Source organism: Papaver somniferum, chromosome 5 (assembly GCF_003573695.1).
Source record: "Papaver somniferum cultivar HN1 chromosome 5, ASM357369v1, whole genome shotgun sequence".
Classification (NCBI taxonomy): Eukaryota; Viridiplantae; Streptophyta; class Magnoliopsida; order Ranunculales; family Papaveraceae; genus Papaver; species Papaver somniferum.
In genome coordinates, this window is record NC_039362.1 from 91,641,952 (window position 1) to 91,659,988 (window position 18,037).

Below are 18,037 nucleotides of genomic sequence, written 5' to 3' on the forward strand. Positions count from 1 at the left end.
AGGAAGTATCAAGAATTGAGCAACGAAACAATTCATGCTTTGAGGTGATATACTCAGATAACTGAGATTTAAACTCCTCTTGTAATTCGTTTAGTTTATCACAACTAATTGGATTACGCAGAGGAGTAGCATTGCTCTCACTGATTAGTAAATCAATATCAACCTCAACATGAATATTATTCATCATAACTTGATTTAGCCTGTCAAGAGATTCTTGCTCTTTCTGGAGGTATAACTCAACATCAAGAGATAAACTCTCAAGCTTATTTTCAAGCCCTGAAAACACTTCAAGGGATTTTAAACCTGGTGGAGGTTTAGATAGAATTTCTTCTACAAATTTTATTAAATCAGTCATGGAAGAGAATTCTGAAATCCCTGGATCTGGTGGTGCATTTATTGAGATAACACTGCTGTCCATAGAGTCAGATCGCTGCAAACACAGACTTGTAAGGTCTTGAACGTGTTTGCCTGCTCTGATACCAATAGAAAAAGCGGGGGTGTAACAACACCACTCAATATTTCGCTTAGCAATCTGTATGGACTAACTCCGAAATACTTTGCTAGAGAATCAACTAGACAGTCAGACTCAATCTAGATAAAAATATCTCAAGGAGTTAATATCACTCTCTTGATTTGATTTTTACTCAAGCTAAAAACAATAGGGAGTCTTTATCAAATACAAGGTACAGTTGAACCCCAATCAGTCTCCCACTAATTCAAGGTACAGTTGTACTCCTACGCCTCTGATCCCAGCAGGATACTGCGCACTTGATTCCCTTAGCTGATCTCACCCACAACTAAGAGTTGCTGCAACCCAAAATCGCAGACTTGATAATAAACAAATTTGTCTCACACAGAAAAGTATATCAAAGGATAAATCTGTCTCCCACAGAAAAACCCTAGGTTTTTGTTTCGTCTTAAGATATAAAATCAAGGTGAACAAGAACCAATTGATAATCCGGCCTTATATTCCCGAAGAACAGCCTAGATTAATCAATCACCTCTTAACAATCCTTCTTGACCACACAAGCGGTTTGTCGAGGAATCACAAACCGTGAGACGGAGATGTTTGTGACTTCTTTATCTTGCCTATCGGAGAACTCTCACGATCTCAAGCCAATCAAAAATTGTACTCGTACGATAGAAGATGCAAGATCAGATCACACAACTACGATAAAGTAGTATCGGTCTGGCTTCACAATCCCAATGAAGTCTTTAAATCGTTAACCTGGTTTTAGAGAAGAAAACCAAAGGTTAAAGGAGAATCGACTCTAGCGAGCGCACTAGTATCACACAGATGTGTGGGGATTAGTTTTGCCCAATGCTAGAACTTTATAGCTACGGTTTGCATAAAGCATTCCTTAGTAATTTAAGTATCATGTTCAGAGCACATCTTTAGATCATAACCACTTAAGCTCACAAACAAGTTCGCGGACTTAAGGCAATCGACAGAGTTTTCCAAACTCAGCAGAAAATCTCGGCAAAGATGCTTTCGCCAGTTTGCGGACTAGGTTCGCGGACTGAGTTAGCGGACTAAACACGCAAACGAGTTTTTGGAAAATCCCAGCAGAAATTCTCGGTAAGAGAACTTCCGTCAATTCGCGGACTGGGTTCGCGGACTTGGCAAAGCCAATTCCTCCGGTTTCTCTCAATCAACAAAGTTCGGAAACTTCGGATTAAGGAATACATGGTTATGTAATCTAAACTCTCATTCCAATCATTGAGACATTCTCAGAGGACGTTATATAGCCGTTATTCACAGACCGTTTCACGTCAGAGCAATTCTCAAAGTAATTGAAACTTTTCATGACTTTCGTCACTAGGTGAAGATAAACTTGATCAAAGCGAAACGCTTTACCAACACACGATTTCGAGAAAAAGATAAGTAGTGAATACTCAGCTCGAAATGTCAAATGTGTATGATCCAGTCTATATAGCATACGAATTTTTGTCTCATAAGAAGTGGGAGATAGAATAGATAGAGTTTTGAGTGATAGATAAGTTCAAGTCTCCACATACCTTTTTGTTGATGAAGTTCCACAGTTCCTTGAGTAGATCTTCGTCGTTGTATGATGAATCGCCATGAAGTCCTTGAGCTCAACTACACTTTTTTATCCTAGCCCGAGACTTAGCTATAATAGACTATAAATCAAGACTCATAGTTTTGATCATTAACATTGACAAACATGCTTGATATAGCAACATGCGAGGTTGACCTAGCTATGCTCTAACAGAATTGATTATGTACTACTTGTGATATCCTATTATAAAGATAAAAAAAATATATAATGCGGAAGAGGGAAACAAACAAGACATCAGAAGTTTTGTCAACGAGGAAAACTGCACCTGCAAAAAAAAAAAAAAAACAACGAGACCTCATCCATATTTGAACACCTAACTGTATTAAGTCTCTACAGACACTAGCCTACCATCATATTTCGTATTGGAATGTAGTGAGACTGAATTCACCCTCCAAGAAATTCAGATGTAGTCGTGCTCCTTACTTCTCTTGAACCTCACAAGGCTCTACGCAATTGATTCCTTAAGCTGACATCATTTACATTTGCTTCAGCCAAAGTGAATGCTTTTGACCAATCTGACTCTAGCATATAAGCCTATTTGATTTCCCTTTAGATCAAATAGATCAAGGCTTGGAAATCTGTTTGCAATAGACAAAGCTAGCAAACCTCATAAATCCGACTCTAAACCTCATAAACCTCGCAAGGCTCTACGCAATTGATTCCTTAAGATGACGTCATTTACAACCTAAGAGTTCCTTCAGCCCTAGTGAAGTCTTTTGATGTCAATCCGACTCTAAATAAATCCAGAAAACTTACCCTCAGTTAGCTGAGAAGCCTAGATTTTTAATCACCTCTCAAGAGCAACCTTAAACCGATCAATCAAGAAGAGTTTCGATATATATCTTGAGGAATAACAAAGTCTGATATGAAGAGAACTTTATGATTTTTATCCATATCGTTCCTGAAAGAGATTACTAAAATCTCCATAACAAAATGAACAAGTTTAGGATACACAAACTATAAAGGTAAAGATAATAGGATTTGGCTTAACGATTCTTTAAGTGGAGTCTTTAAATCGTAGACCTAATTAAGTTTCTCAGAGAAAACCTAGGTCAATAGATGACGACTCTAGCAAACAACTAGGGCACAAAAGTGTCAAGGATTGAATATCTCGGTTGTTTGAGTATCTCTATTTGTAGATTTTCAAGAAGGAGGGTTGCTTAGAATTCAAGCTAAGATAACTTGAGATTCAAGCAAACACTTTCTATGTTTAGATGAAACTCTTGTTAGGAGTCCATGTAAGCATATAAGAAATATATTTTGAAATCACATAGAAGAATATACACTATGGACCGGGTACCAGAACCGTGTATGATGATAATTCTTGGAAAATATGTTTTTCAAACTTATAAGCAATATCATGTTCATTTAAAAACTTAAGATTAGAATCATGATGCACAAGAAAAATTGTTTTAGTGATCAGTGATATCTTAGAGGTGCTTTTGAGTGTCATAGCAATACTAAACATATTTGCGAAAATAATTTATAAGCACCTGCAAGATTTATACTGGGTAGATATGCAAAACGGTATCCGTACCTATGACCAGTTCGTGAATTCAGGGGTCGACAGTACGCATACTAGGTATGGATACCATTTGGTTTTTCACGAACTCAGATCCTTTACAGTACGCGTACTAGGTACGGGTACACTTATTCATGAATCCATAACCTTTAAGGTACGCGTACTAGGTACGTGTACCTACATATATATCGGAACCTCGGATATCTATGGTATGCATACTAGGTACGTGTACCTACCCTAAGTCCAGATTTCAGTAAGTTCTTGAAACTCGCTTTTGATATTCCCAAATGCCAAGGATATAAAATATCATTGCTTGGGCAATTTTCAAATGATCCATATGACAAAAACATAGTTCTTAAACAATAAATTTCTTCGAACTAAGATTGTTAAGCACCTACTAATATCCGTTGCTTGAATCATATTTTGAGATGTTTAACAAGACAAGATTGACTCAAAATTTATTCTTTTTAATATTAAATCCACTAAAAGTCATATGACATAGTCTCAAATAGATAGAACGGTGATTCATGTAAGTAAATAAAATGGTTCGGTCTTCATATACCTCTTGTAGATGAAATTCTCCAAATGTCTTCGCTTGATCTTCAATCTTCAATCTTCAAGGGTTATTCGATGATATCTGATACTCAATTACCTACCTCTAAACCTAGTCCGAGACTTGGCTTTAGTAGATTAAAAATCAAGATATAGTTTTGTGCATCTAACATTGACAACAAGCTTGAGATGGAAAAACTAGCGAGTTCGACCGAGCAATGCTCTAACAAATTGGACTTTGATGCTGCTACAGGTAAGGGTTTTTTATATGGGGCTTCTTTTAAAAACTTAGGGCTGAAAAATGGAAGACTTTATTCTTGAAGGACAGGGGATGCATAATTCCAGTGAATTAGCTATCTTTCCATTGGAAATAATGTATTTTTCGTTGTTGATTACAAATTCATTTCCATAGAACTATGACCCCATTTACAAAAAAAAACGTGATCTGAAGTATGTTTTAAACTTAATTCCATGGAATTTCATGAAAAGTCTTTCCTTGCCTCCCCGAGGATACTGATTCCATAGAAAACATTCTTCATGGAATTGTTTCCTTTCCATGTTATCAAACACAACCTAAGAAAGCGAGTGAAAATCCCGAAAAAAATGGTTAGTGCAAAGTCTGCATACAATAAGGGAAGTATTAAAATGCCTAAAGATATTGAGGCTACCACGACTCTTATTGAGATTATTAAAAAGAAGAAGAAGAAGAAAAAAGATCTAGAAAAAACAAAGAAGCTCTTTCGATTGAGGAGATTCAAGAAGGTATTAGATGGATGTAAATGTTCAGCCAATAATGGAAGGGGCAAGCACCTCATCTACTGACCCATCCTTTTGCCCTGGCTTTGAAGTCTAACATGCTTTTGAATAAGTGGATGAAGAGGTGGTCATTTCATGTTAAAGACGATCTCGTCGAAGCCAATTCTAGGTACACGTAAAATATTAAGGTTAAAAGCTAAAATAACGGGTATGTTTCCTAATGATACTTTAAATACACAAAAGAAAACTATCCCAAAATCTAGAGCTCCTAATAAAATATTAGCAATTAAACTTATGGATCTTGGTTCTCTATGGAGTTTAGACTTCCTTTTGAAAATAGATAGTCAAGACATGTTTAACAATTTTGTGAAAAATCATGATGGTTTAACTATTGGGATTGTCGACGAGTCTTCTACTTGATAGTAAGTAGTGTTCTTCCTTTGGCTTATAAGTTGTATTTTGTTATTAATATACGACAAAATGTATCTTTCATGTGTGTTTTGAGATTTTTAATCTTTAGTTCTAGCTTTATTTTCTTTAGGTGTTTTGCTCAAATTAGATCCGTATGCATACGTACAATCTATTCTCTTTATTTGATTATTACCAAAATAAAAAATAACTTCCAAAAAATAATTAAACATAGAGGGTTAGCAGACGTAGCTCTGCCTCCATTGGTTCATTTCGAAAATGTTTTATACCCCGCTTTTTTGCCCCCAAACTTTGCCCCGCGACGTGTCATCGCATTAGTGGCTCATCCAACACCAATGGACCCCTGCTTGCTCCAGCACCAATGAAAAAATGCCACATCGCGGGGGAGAATGGTGGGGTACGAGTGGGGGTACGTAGCAGTGTCGGGTTCATTTGTAGCTTGTATTATTTCCTCTTTTACTCTTTGATTCCAGGACTTGTACATCTGGGATCCCAGATTGCATTGGATTTGGTTTCTTAAACAAATGATAACAACAAGATCCTGCTTCAACTCTCCAAAAGATTTTGTTGAATTTACTCTAATTTCTTTTCTTTTTGATTCCTCAGCCCCACCAAGCCCTCTGATATCACAAGTTTTGTTTGTTCCGCTGTCAGATTCAATACACATGGGAAATCACAACTTCACGGTTCACTAAAACGTTGACCACCAAAGTTACTAGTTTCAGTAAACACTTTTTTACTACTTTTAACAAAAAAAATTACATAAGCTGATGTACACCGAAATCAAATTCTGTTTGCAACCAAATTAGGATTTACTCCGTAAGCATCTTCCGTCCATCTAATTTCTCCTATTGTAAAAATTTCAACTATATATAGCTGGTAGTTGTGGTGGTTGTAGTATCTCTGAAATAAAAGTTTCATTTATTCCTCCATAGTAGCACTTCGCTGAAGAACTTCGTGGAGATCAAAAAATGAGAATGAGGGAGAGTTCTAAGGTTTCTGAAGAAGAAGCTCCTTATCTCGCATTACATACTCATGATGATGATGATAATGAAGCTGCTGTTAAAGCTGATAATTCTCGATTGAATCAGCTCGGTTATAAACAAGAACTCAGCCGAACACTCTCGTAAGTGTAACTTTCCTTTCTTCAATCTCTAGTTTGATTTTTCATTTTGCTTCATAACATTTTGAGCTTCATATTTCCATTTTAAGGTCAGTTTTCAGATTGTTGTGAGATTAAATTGCTAAAATCTTGATTTTCACAACTCACAATTTTCCCAAAAATAGATATACCATTTTAGAATTTCCACTCCTTTTGTCTATTTGGATTTCATTCATGTTCATAGAGTTATTGATCGGCGATATGATATATGCAGTGCGTTATCAAACTTTGCTGTGACGTTCTCAATCGTATCAGTCATAACTGGATTGACAACAACGTATAACACTGGTTTGACGTTTGGAGGTCCCTTGACAATAATATATGGATGGCCAATAGCAGGATTTTTCACATTGATAGTTGGTTTTTCCATGGCCGAGATTTGTTCAGCTTATCCTACCTCCGGTGGACTCTATTTTTGGGCTGCAAAACTTTGCGGAAGTGACTGGGGTCCTTTTGCATCTTGGCTCACTGGGTGGTAAGTTTTCTGGTCCCTCTTTATCTACTTGCCCTGCATTTTGGGGAATTGCTGTTATTTCTTTAATTCGATGTGAACACATGGTGGGTTACACACTTCACTTCAGCGGATATGTTTGTTTGACCCTTCAAAATTTGTGGTCGAATCTGTTTAAATAAAAGTTCATTAGTATTAGTATTTTATGGAATGAAAAGATGAGCTCCATAAAAGTCGACAGACACAACAAGGTGATTCCTTACAAGTCTAAGGAGGCCTGGTGGTATTCGCCAATTAAATATGTGTTTGTCGGTTTTTATGGTATACATTTTCTCAGTCTATTTAGAACTCTTGATCAAAGTTTTTTAACCCTAAAAAATTTAGGTTTCAGTGATTGACGTAAAAAAATTTTGAACAAGAGAAGTCACCCAGGATCCGGTTCCACCCACTTGATTTATAACATTTGATTGTGATAGGAGGAAAATATATTTACTGGATTAGAATGTAAATGGTTTTAAGAGTCTAAAACTCCCTTTGGAATCTTATTTTTTAGCGGAACTGCTAGGAATCCCGTTGCGTTGAATCCCGCGGGTTATACCAATTGAGACAGAAATGTGAAATCTCAATCCGTCCACGAGAATAAGCAGGGATAGCCTATTGGGACAGGTTGATACCCCACCGTTTCTCTCAGTCGGTATCAACCCGCGAGATTAAACTCACGGGATACCAATCATTTTAGATGTTTTAATTTAGAAGTACTAGGCATGTCACATGTGAGTGTATTAATATTGGGTTTTAAACAACCAATGCTAATTTAAAAATGTTTAGTTGTTAACTACTTCTCTTAAAATAATCGCCTCGTTTATAGTCCGAATCTTCCAGCCTTGCAAGATATGGAGAAATATTTCACATGTGCATCATGTGGACATTCACGTCGTTTCCAAGTGCCTGGACAACTATCCTCAGTATGCGATATATTTTAATGGCCGGTGTCATTAATATATAACATAAATCAAAGGATTGAGTAAAGCTATCTATGTTTGACTAGTCTTTGATTATTGAGTTGGTTGGTGAAATTGAATCTTGGTGACGTGATTTAGTTGTAGAAGAAATAACTCCAAGAATCTTTGAATCCTGATAGAGATATATAGATAGCTAGTAACCAAAGACTTTTGGGTATGCACAGCATAGACATTAAGATTTTCGCCTCTCTTAGATTACCTAAGTCATTAGTTTGGCTTTGAACTCAATCGGAGAGAAAGAGAGGGAAGATCACAGGAGAAGATGGTCTGGAAGCAAGGGGATGGCGGGTTACTTCCTTTGCAAGCTGATATTGATACCATCAATGGAGTTCACACTCCATTAGATTCAGGGCAAACCCGTCTGCAAGAGCTTGGTTATAAACAAGAACTTAAGCGCAATCTCTCGTAATTAGACTAAACTCATCCACTACCCGTAGCAATTTTCATTTCTGTTTTCTTTGGCTGCTTAGAGGTGCTTATAGAGGTTTTGTTTGCATGTCTTTTTGGAATATGATCAAATTGCAGAGTTCTTTCCAACTTTGCATTTTCGTTTGCGATAATATCGGTGTTAACAGGGATAACTACCTTATACAATACGGGGCTGAAATTTGGAGGTCCAACTGGTATGGTATATGGATGGGTATTTGCTGGTAGTTTGACAATGTTTGTAGGGTCTTCAATGGCTGAAATTTGTTCAGCTTACCCTACCTCTGGTGGTCTTTACTACTGGAGTGCTAAACTTTCTGGCCCTAGTTGGGCACCATTTGCTTCTTGGTTGACAGGCTGGTAAGTTTATTCTACTATTTACTTTTTTTTTTCTGTCCTCTGTTCTGCCAAGTTTGTAATTTGTACCTGTTTATAGAACTTTTTTGCCAGAAACAAAACTCTTTAAAAATTTGAAATTCACTAGTGATGATTTTTTTTCTTTTAAAAAATAAAGAGTGCTCTTGGAAATGCCATAGCATGTGAGCCTTCTCACCTCTAAAAATTGATTCTCTAAACCAGAGAACATCAGTTTTCAGGTTAGAGAAAACAAAGTTAGGATCTCAGAGAACTCCCCGGAAACATTAATCTGTGTTAACTTTTCATGGGGAACCTGCGGGTACCATATTAATGGAGTGTAGGTTCTAGTGATGTTTTTATTTTGGGTATATAATTTTGCTTCCCTCCAGCAGTTTTCACCGTCCACTTTCGTTATCTGTCTGAAATAGAAAATAGTAACATCGCTTAGGCCCCAGGAGAGTAAGTTTATTTTTCTGCCTCCTATATTAAAAAGTGTTAATTTGACATTTTCATTTGATTGGTTAAGTAGTTAACGATTGGTTTCATTATTACGCGTGTTTAAAATTTCGTCTTACATACATATGACTCTTAAAAATGAATTAAAAGATGAGATTGAAATGTCACGTGAACACTAGTTAAAGAGTCTGCACAAAATTGGATTGGGCCTCTTGCTTGGTTATAAATACGGAAAATGGGTCATTTGTCCAAAAAATTTTAAAACATGGTTCAAATGGACGAGTAAAAATTAGTATGGGTGAAATGGACACAAAAAAAATAGCAAGGATGAAACTGGATTCATCGCGGCTTAAACTTAAAAAATAGCAAGGATGAAACTGGATGCATCCTGATATAAATTAAAAATAAGAAAAAATATTTGAAAATGGGTAGGATGAATCTGGTTACATCCTGGCTATTTTTATATTTTTGTCCATTTGAACAATATCTTTTTAATTTTTGTCCATTTAAACAGTATCAAAATGTATAAGTCTTTTTCACGCAGGAATTGTTGATTTTGGTCTTTTTAACCAATTTTGTGTTATAAATAGTAGGTTCCCCGTAAACATAGATTCTGATTTTGTGCACATTCTCTAACGAGTGTTCACGTGACAATTCAACCTCATTTTTTAATTTAATATTGAGAGTTATTTAACGAGATAACAAGCGTCATAGTTGGATCGGTCGTTAACTACTTAACCAATCAAATGAAAATGTCAGACTAACACTTTTTAATGGAGTGCCCAAAATTAAATGCACAAATATCCGATTAATCCTTAAAATTTTGGACAAATTCTATCGTCTATGGACAGATGGACCTGCTAGAATGTCCATCATCTAAAGGCAATCTCTAGATTTGATTCATTTGCAGATCATATTTTTTTCTCACGATAACATAATTTTACACAAATGCATGGACATCTTTTACAGATACAAATTCTATTAAAAGGACTTGTCTGTGCCGCCATTGGCATTTATATAATTTTAGGATTCATTATTCCTCCAGATGGAGATTGTAATTTTGGCAGAGTTTTTATTTGGGTGCTTGTGTAGATTCTGTATAAGGTTTTTTTGATTTAAAAAGTCTAAACATATTCTCTGAAAAGAAAAATGCTAAAGTACCCAAAATGATCTTATATATAAACCGCCTAGGCACATGGTGGCCAGTACCTTGCGTTTTTAGTATTGGGATTGGTTTTTTACCGATCCCAATACTAAAAACGCAAGGTACTCACCGTTGGATTCTCTTGGTCCAGCATCTCTCAGAGAGAGATAATTCTTCCTAACTCAAATCCTCGCATGTCAATGTTGTGTTGTGTGCCCGAATCCACTCACTGAGACATGTCCCATATCACATTGTGGACACAATCATTACCTCAAATTAGGTTTTGACAAGTCATTTTCATAAAAACCCAATAGTATATTCACCCACTGGGAACTGGAAAAGATAATGCGCCATTACGCTGTAGATTTCCTTATAAGACGTATAGTATCCAAGACATAGCGAGGCAAGTTGCAGCACAACACAACAGTATTTACCGGTTCAGGCGGATAACTTATCTAATTCGGACATGCCGACAGGGCCATTCGGCCCATACCGTTCGAATAATAAATGCTGATTAGGCACGTAGTTAACGGAAAATATTATCTTCATATTTTCTTACCACAAAAAGTATCTTTAACAATACTCAGTTAGATGTCAGTCATTTCTTCACTCAATATAGATGAATGAAAAAAATATTGATTCATGTCTTTACTGTGTGTGGAAAATCAGACGAAAAATTAGAAAATCAAAAGATTCTCACTTATGAGTTTGGTGGCGCAAAAAATGACACTGGGCATTAGGAGTGACACAATTGCACCTATTTTAAGATCAAACCCAGATTAGAATTCTGTTCTGAGAAGCAGAAATGGTATACGAGGATGGAATTGAGTTGGATTCAGGGCAATCACGTCTACAACAGCTTGGTTACAAACAAGAGTTAAAGCGGGATCTATCGTAAATAACTATAACCCTATCTATACCCTTTGAGTGAGTATCATTCATTTTTTTTTTTGTTAGTTTTGATTTGCATAGTTATGAATTGTTTGTGGGGTTTGCAGGGTACTATCCAACTTTGCATTTTCGTTTTCGATTATATCAGTGCTTACAGGATTAACTACCCTGTATTCAACTGGACTAAGATTTGGAGGTACAATTAGTATAGTATATGGATGGTTGTTTGCTTGTTGTTGGACAATGTTTGTTGGTTTATCCATGAGTGAGATTTGCTCAGCTTTCCCAACCTCTGGTGGTCTTTACTACTGGAGTGCTAAGCTTGCTGGTCCTCATTGGGCACCTTTTGCTTCTTGGTTAACTGGATGGTAATCAGTTCTACAACTTAATGAGTCTCAGTTATGGATTTGAGTGTTCGAATTGGTCTAGAGTTCTTTTATGATGCTCCAAATGTCTTTTTGTTGCAATTTCTCGTCGTAATTTTGATAAGACGAAATACGAAAAACAACCCACCTTTCTTTTGTTGGGTGTGCATGTGAACATAAGTTTCTTAAGGAACTTATGATGTTCTCCGTATTATCTTAAAATAACCTTTTGTATGTTAAGGTTAGATCGAGTTTCTTCTTTAGAAAGGAGATATTTCTCATAAGTCTAAAATGTGGATGGTTTACTCAATGAAATGCAGCTAATTTGTGCCATCACCTTAATTTATCTTCCTTGTCTGTTTGATCACTTTAACAATGAGATACTATTAAGTAGCAAATGCATTTGTAGACTATATGCACTACCTGAGTTCTTTAAACAAAGTTCATTTTCATCTCTTTGAGGTATTTAGCCAATACAGTGAATACAAACCCGATCTTTGTGCATGCAAATTCTTGTGATACTAATTGTTGAGTTCTTTTTCTTTTTTTTTTTTTTTTTTTTGGTGCAGGTTCAACATTGTTGGACAGGTAATTTTGACAATCCCCTACTGTCTAAAGTTCAAAACCTCAAAATATCTATCATAAGGCTAGGCCAATCCTGCAAATCATTTTATTAAGATATTACAAGATCTTTTTGAGGCTCTAACCAATTAAGAAGTTTTTCCATATTTGCAGTGGGCTGTTACGACTAGCGTCGACTTCTCACTTGCACAGCTAATCCAAGTTATGATTCTGCTAAGCACTGGTGGAGTGAACGGTGGTGGATACCAAGCTTCTAAATATGTAGTTATTGCTCTTCATGGAGGGATTTTGTTCACTCATGCTGTCTTAAATTGTCTTCCTGTTTCATATCTATCCATCTTTGGACAGTTTGCTGCTTTATGGAATCTTGTTGGTAAGATAACTTTTCTTGTGCTCTTCCTCCTTGCATTTTATTTCCATATAAGATGTAGCCTTCGGCCTTCAGTTAAATCTGTGATTAATCTGGGTTGACATTTTTTGCAGGGGTTTTCGTCCTAATGATTGTCATTCCTACTGTTGCCACTCATACTGTCAGTGCCGAATTTGTCTTCACTCACTTCAACACAGATAATGATGATGGAATTAAAAGTAAACCTTACATATTTGTTCTTGGACTCTTAATGAGCCAGTACACCCTTAGCGGGTATGATGCGTCAGCCCATATGGTAAGTTCAGTTTTCATAATTTGCTTATTATAGTATCTCTTTACTATCAGAACTGGAAATTTTGTTGTCAGTCGGTGGAGCTAGTACTGTTTTAGCCTAACTTGCTGATCTTTGAAACTTCCGTTTCAAGACAGAGGAAACCAAGAATGCAGATACAAATGGACCAAAAGGAATTATAAGTGCAATTGGCATATCCGTCATTGTAGGATGGGGATATCTACTTGGTATCACGTTTGCAGTCACCAACATCCCTCATCTTCTGGACACCAACAATGATGCTGGTGGTTATGCCGTTGCCCAAGTGTTTTATGAAGCTTTCAAAAGTAGATTTGGAAGTGGTGTTGGGGGAATTATTTGTTTGGGAGTAGTTGCTGTTGCCATATTTTTCTGCGGAATGAGTTCTGTGACAAGTAACTCCAGGTGAGATATACTATCATTCTTCATCTCCTTAAACGCATCTTTATCTCCTGCGCTCTCGGTATCTTCCACTCTGAATCATCAACTTAACAATTTTTTTATCTGTTTGTTTTGACTCAGGATGGTATATGCATTCTCAAGAGACGGGGCAATGCCATATTCATCCGTGTGGCATAAAGTGAATAAGCATGAAGTTCCAATAAATGCAGTTTGGCTCTCTGTTTGCATATCGTTCTGCATGGCATTAACGGTTCGTAAAAACCTCGTGACCTTTTTGCTTTTTCATTTCCCAATTCATACGTTTAATTGTTCAACTTCACAAATGCTAATGTATCTATTTTATGTGTCAATTGCAGTCTTTGGGAAGTCTGGTAGCATTTCAAGCGATGGTGTCGATAGCAACTATTGGACTTTATATTGCATATGCACTACCCATCTTCTTCAGAGTGACATTAGCTCGAAAGAGATTTGTTCCTGGACCTTTCAACTTAGGCCGCTATGGAATGTTTGTGGGATGGGTTGCAGTCATTTGGGTGGCGATCATTACAATACTCTTCTCTCTACCTGTTGCATATCCAATTACAACAGACACTCTAAATTATACTCCAGTTGCCGTTGGCGGTCTTCTTATCGTGATCGTTTCCTGGTGGATATTGAGTGCAAGGCACTGGTTCAGAGGTCCTGTAACCAATATTATTTAGAAAATTGTATAAATTATTAGTTTTTATTTCTTTTCACCCATTCTTGAAAACCCTCGGATCACGGAATTATTATATTCAAATTTCAGTTTTTTTTTAGAAGTTTCTACGAATGTAAAACTCACGCAACGGCTGTCAAAAATCTAATGCATGTTTGATGGCTGAAATGCTAGTTTAACATGCCAAACTCACGCAGCGGCCTAAGCATTCAAGTGTTCTGCCTCAGGATATGCAGCAAACAAGTAGCATTCTTGTAGTGAATATTGATCAAATTATTGAAGTCAGACATTTACATTTTCAAATTATTCAAGTCCGACAAAGAAAAACCAAATTTGACATCAATTAGTTCTTGTAGTAGTATCTATGTTGGTTATAGGACCTTTGAACCAATACCTAGCATCTAATATCCACCAAGAAACAACAAAGACAATTAGACCACCGATCGCAGCTGGAGTGTAGTTGAAAGTATCCCTTGCAATAGGATATGCGACTGGTAAAGAGAACAGAACAGTAATTGTAGCAACCCAAAGAACTGCAATCCAACCTTCAACCGTCCCATAGCATCCCAAGTTAAAAGGTCCTCGGATAAACGATTTGTGTGCTACTGTAACCCTATAAAAGATTGGTATTGCATAAGAAATGTTGATCCCGACCGTTGCTATCGACACCATAGATTCAAATGCCACTGAGCTCAGCAGTGACTAGAAAATTTGAAGAAAAGGAAGTCAGGGTCATTAGAAATACATGAAACTATTTCACATTTGAAGTAGCATGAGAAATGAGAAAACATACCGTTAGTGCCATGCAGAATGATATGCAAACTGAAAGCCAGACTGCATTAACAGGTACTTCATTTTTGTTCAATTTATGCCAGACTGATGAATATGGCATTGCGCTATCTCTTGAGAATGCATATACCATTCTGATATTCGTGAAACAGAGGAGAAAAATCAAAATACTGAGAAAAGCACATTATGGAAGGCAAATGAAAGCTGTTGTGTCCTTTACCTAGAGTTGTTAGTTATTGTACCCATGCCACAGAAAAATACAGCAATGCCAGCAACTCCAAAGCAAATGATACCACCAACTCCACTTCCATATCTACTCTTGAAAGCATCATAGAACAACTGTGCAGCTGCGTAACCACCAGCATCATTGTCAGGGTTCAGGAGGTGTGGAATGTCAGTGACTGCAAAAGTGATACCAAGTAGATATCCCCATCCAACAATGAAGGACACCACAATAGCACTTATTATTCCTTTTGGTCCATTTCTATCTGCATTCTTTGTTTCCTCTACCTTGAAACACAACCAAACATATATAAATAAAAGACACTTAAGTCATTAGAATACAAGGCAGACATGAATTCGAAATTGTCTAACAAAAGTTACCAAATGAACAGATGCATCATAGCCAGCAGGGGTATAATTGCTCATCAGAAGCCCAAGAACAAATATGTACGGTTTGCTATGAATCCCAACCCCATTATCAGTGTTGAAGTGGTTTGAGATAAATTCAACACTTGCACGTTTAGTAGAAACAGTTGGAACTAGAATCATAAGTACAAAAACACCTACAAAAATGCCCACAGTAAGAATTCAGATAAACTCTAAAGACGAAAACGCGATGAATTTTGCTTCAGCTCATACTTGTGTTAGTCTATAGAAGAGAATAAGCAACCTTACCAATGACATTCCATGCAGCTGCAATTTTCCCCAGAACTGACAATAATTTGATGGGGAGAAGGTTTATGACACCATGGATGAACAAAATTCCTCCATAGATGCATATTAATACATACTTGGAACATAAATAACCACCACCATTCTTTCCTCCTGTGCTAAGTAGAATTATAACTTGAATTACTTGGGCAAGCGAGAAATCCACGCTTGTTGTATTAGCCCACTGCAAAACAATTGTGGATTATTATGTCTTCTAGTTAAAATGATTAGAAACAAGAAAATGAAGTTTGTTTTTTTTTCCTGAGCTTACCTGACCAACCATGTTAAACCTGCAAGAAAAAAGAGTAAAAAATATCAAGCTTCATTAATGAAAGAGTCAGTAACTACGGAAGTTGATTCTGTTTTCCTTTGGGTGCTTCATGAGTAGAGAGCTATGACATTGCAAGCATTTCGACTTCATAAAACATGTTGGGCCTGACCTCCATGGTCATTATGAACGATTTTTGGGCACCAGTCCATTTCGGAGGGGTACCATGATTTCTTCTTGACTAGGTCATTTAGAAGTAATTTGAAGCACCTCTTATCCAAATATTTATCCTAATATCAAAATTACTCTTTCTAATTAAGTTACTGTAATTGTAATTTTTAGTTGAATTATTAAGTTAAGCTAATTAATGATTAGTGTAAGATTGAATCAATAAGTTGTTTTTTCTTATTAAATTATTGAGAGAAGCAGAATAAGGAGAATAAGAGTTTTGGAAGAAAAAACAAATCTCTTTGAATCCGAACCTTCAAACTACTCATGTATCGTTCAAATTTTGTTCTTTGTTACTTGAATTGACCAAATTTTTTTGAAAATGAGAAATTTTGTGGCTTGATGTGGCATAAGTCAAACACGTTCGGCTACAAGATTTGAAGAACAAGTAGGTTTTCAGAGAAAAATTCGGTTAGGAGAAAAAAGTTGCGACGTAACCGAACTCAACATATAGGTTTTGAGAGAAAAGTTCGATTAGGAAAAAAACTTTGGCTTGACTGAACTCAACATTTTTTTCTTATAGACTAAACTTCGGGTTGAGAGAAAAAAAAACCGGCTTAACTCAACGCAATAATTGGTGTTGTACACAACGAAAAAATTGAAAAAAAAAAAATTCTATTTGAACCGCCGAAAAAAACCAACGCCAAAACCACTCCTCACAAACTTTCAATGGGTCCCGCCATAAGTGGCCCCCTATGTCCTCCGGCGGGTCCACCGGGACCCACCAAAAAAAACGGTGAGAGCTTTTTTAAATGTGGTTTTGTGTGGTTTAGATACTCGGTTTGTTTAGAACCACTGTTTTAAAATGAAAAAATTAAAAATGACAGATTAAGATTCGCATTTTACTTTTCTTTAGATTAGGTTTAGCTATCCATAAAGGGGTTGGAAAGTAGATTGTTGCAAGACTACCGATCAATTTCTTATAAAAAAACTTAATGGTCCAAAAAAAAAAAAAACACCATGGTGCCCCAAAAAAATCTTTCTTCATTAAGCTTGGGAGAGACATAGGGTAATTACCAGCAAATCAACCAAGAAGCAAAAGGAGCCCATTGAGGGCCGGCAAGCATAGCACTCCAGTAATAAAGGCCACCAGAGGTAGGGTAAGAAGAGCAAATCTCAGCCATGCTTAAACCAACAAACATTGTGAGGAAACCAGCTATAAGCCATCCATATATCATACTGATTGGACCCCCATAGTTTAAACCCTGACTATAGAGTGTAGTTATTCCTTGAAGCACTGATATTATCGCAAAACAAAACGCGAAGTTGGATATCACCCTGCACCATTAGTTCTCAGACCATATGTTAGAACAACTATATAGAAGTTCACAAAATTTGGATCAGCGAAAGGAAAAGCATTGTAGTTTACGTAGTGGACTTACGAAAGACTACGATTCAGTTCTTGCTTGTAACCAAGTTGGCGCAAACGTGATTCTCCGGTATCTATCGAAACATGATACCCATCGTGAGCAACAAGATCTTCAGATGGAAATACTCGATCGCGATTTTCCAAAACCATCTTCTTTTTCTTTTCTCTACTTAACTTTATTTTCTGTCCATGTACTTATTTGGTTCACAAATATATAGTTGCAATATATTGCATGTTTTCATGTAGCATTAGACCCCCACTTGTGTTTAATTAAACTTTTAAACGTCATGAGCTTGAGACGATCAAATCGATACGAGGAGGAAAAGATGAAATGAAGGTAGTGTCATCAGTGACAAAAAAAACCTACTCCAATGACTTGAGCTACAGTACTTAAACAAAATATTTGTCTTTCCTTGGATCAACAAAACGAATCAGAAATGATAATAATTAAATTAAGATATCATATCCACATATG

At 36.5% G+C, this 18,037-nt stretch overlaps 3 protein-coding genes across 5 annotated transcripts; 2 read left to right on the top strand and 1 right to left on the bottom strand.

Annotated features, from left to right (window-relative positions):
* Positions 1 to 6,245: 6,245 nt before the first annotated feature.
* On the top strand, positions 6,246 to 14,155 carry LOC113282198 (amino-acid permease BAT1 homolog). 3 transcript variants are annotated; one of them, XM_026531165.1, is made up of 8 exons: positions 6,246 to 6,466; positions 6,717 to 6,977; positions 12,184 to 12,202; positions 12,350 to 12,569; positions 12,680 to 12,861; positions 12,992 to 13,281; positions 13,399 to 13,528; positions 13,635 to 14,155. In XM_026531165.1, the coding sequence occupies exons 1-8, from the start codon at positions 6,312 to 6,314 to the stop codon at positions 13,977 to 13,979; spliced, it is 1,602 nt and encodes a 533-aa protein (XP_026386950.1). In that variant the 5' UTR covers positions 6,246 to 6,311; the 3' UTR covers positions 13,980 to 14,155. The 3 variants fall into 3 exon arrangements, with proteins under 3 accessions (XP_026386950.1, XP_026386951.1, XP_026386952.1); XM_026531166.1 differs by lacking the exons at positions 6,246 to 6,466; positions 6,717 to 6,977 and adding exons at positions 10,601 to 11,252; positions 11,357 to 11,617; XM_026531167.1 differs by lacking the exons at positions 6,246 to 6,466; positions 6,717 to 6,977 and adding an exon at positions 11,126 to 11,252.
* Positions 7,679 to 11,134, top strand: LOC113282200 (amino-acid permease BAT1 homolog). The gene is made up of 3 exons (XM_026531169.1): positions 7,679 to 8,380; positions 8,501 to 8,761; positions 11,028 to 11,134. Coding segments are annotated over exons 1-3 (405 nt in total). The 5' UTR covers positions 7,679 to 8,237; the 3' UTR covers positions 11,029 to 11,134.
* A 51-nt stretch (positions 14,156 to 14,206) lies between the features above and the next one.
* Positions 14,207 to 17,736, bottom strand: LOC113282199 (amino-acid permease BAT1 homolog). Its single transcript, XM_026531168.1, has 8 exons — positions 17,576 to 17,736; positions 17,211 to 17,471; positions 15,969 to 15,987; positions 15,662 to 15,881; positions 15,368 to 15,549; positions 14,985 to 15,274; positions 14,769 to 14,898; positions 14,207 to 14,677 (listed from the first exon to the last, which is right to left on the bottom strand). Exons 1-8 carry the CDS (start codon positions 17,710 to 17,712, stop codon positions 14,315 to 14,317), a joined length of 1,602 nt encoding a protein of 533 aa, XP_026386953.1. The 5' UTR covers positions 17,713 to 17,736; the 3' UTR covers positions 14,207 to 14,314.
* Between the last annotated feature and the right edge of the window lie 301 nt (positions 17,737 to 18,037).

Coding starts and splice junctions, on each gene's coding strand:
- LOC113282198 (XM_026531165.1), top strand. CDS start 6,312: ATGAGAATGAGGGAGAGTTCTAAGGTTTCTGAAGAAGAAGCTCCTTAT. Junction 6,467..6,716: donor GAACTCAGCCGAACACTCTC/GTAAGTGTAACT, acceptor TGATATATGCAG/TGCGTTATCAAACTTTGCTG. Junction 12,862..12,991: donor ATGATGCGTCAGCCCATATG/GTAAGTTCAGTT, acceptor TTCCGTTTCAAG/ACAGAGGAAACCAAGAATGC.
- LOC113282200 (XM_026531169.1), top strand. CDS start 8,238: ATGGTCTGGAAGCAAGGGGATGGCGGGTTACTTCCTTTGCAAGCTGAT. Junction 8,381..8,500: donor GAACTTAAGCGCAATCTCTC/GTAATTAGACTA, acceptor ATCAAATTGCAG/AGTTCTTTCCAACTTTGCAT.
- LOC113282199 (XM_026531168.1), bottom strand. CDS start 17,712: ATGGTTTTGGAAAATCGCGATCGAGTATTTCCATCTGAAGATCTTGTT. Junction 17,472..17,575: donor GAACTGAATCGTAGTCTTTC/GTAAGTCCACTA, acceptor CTAATGGTGCAG/GGTGATATCCAACTTCGCGT. Junction 14,678..14,768: donor CATTCTGCATGGCACTAACG/GTATGTTTTCTC, acceptor CAAATTTTCTAG/TCACTGCTGAGCTCAGTGGC.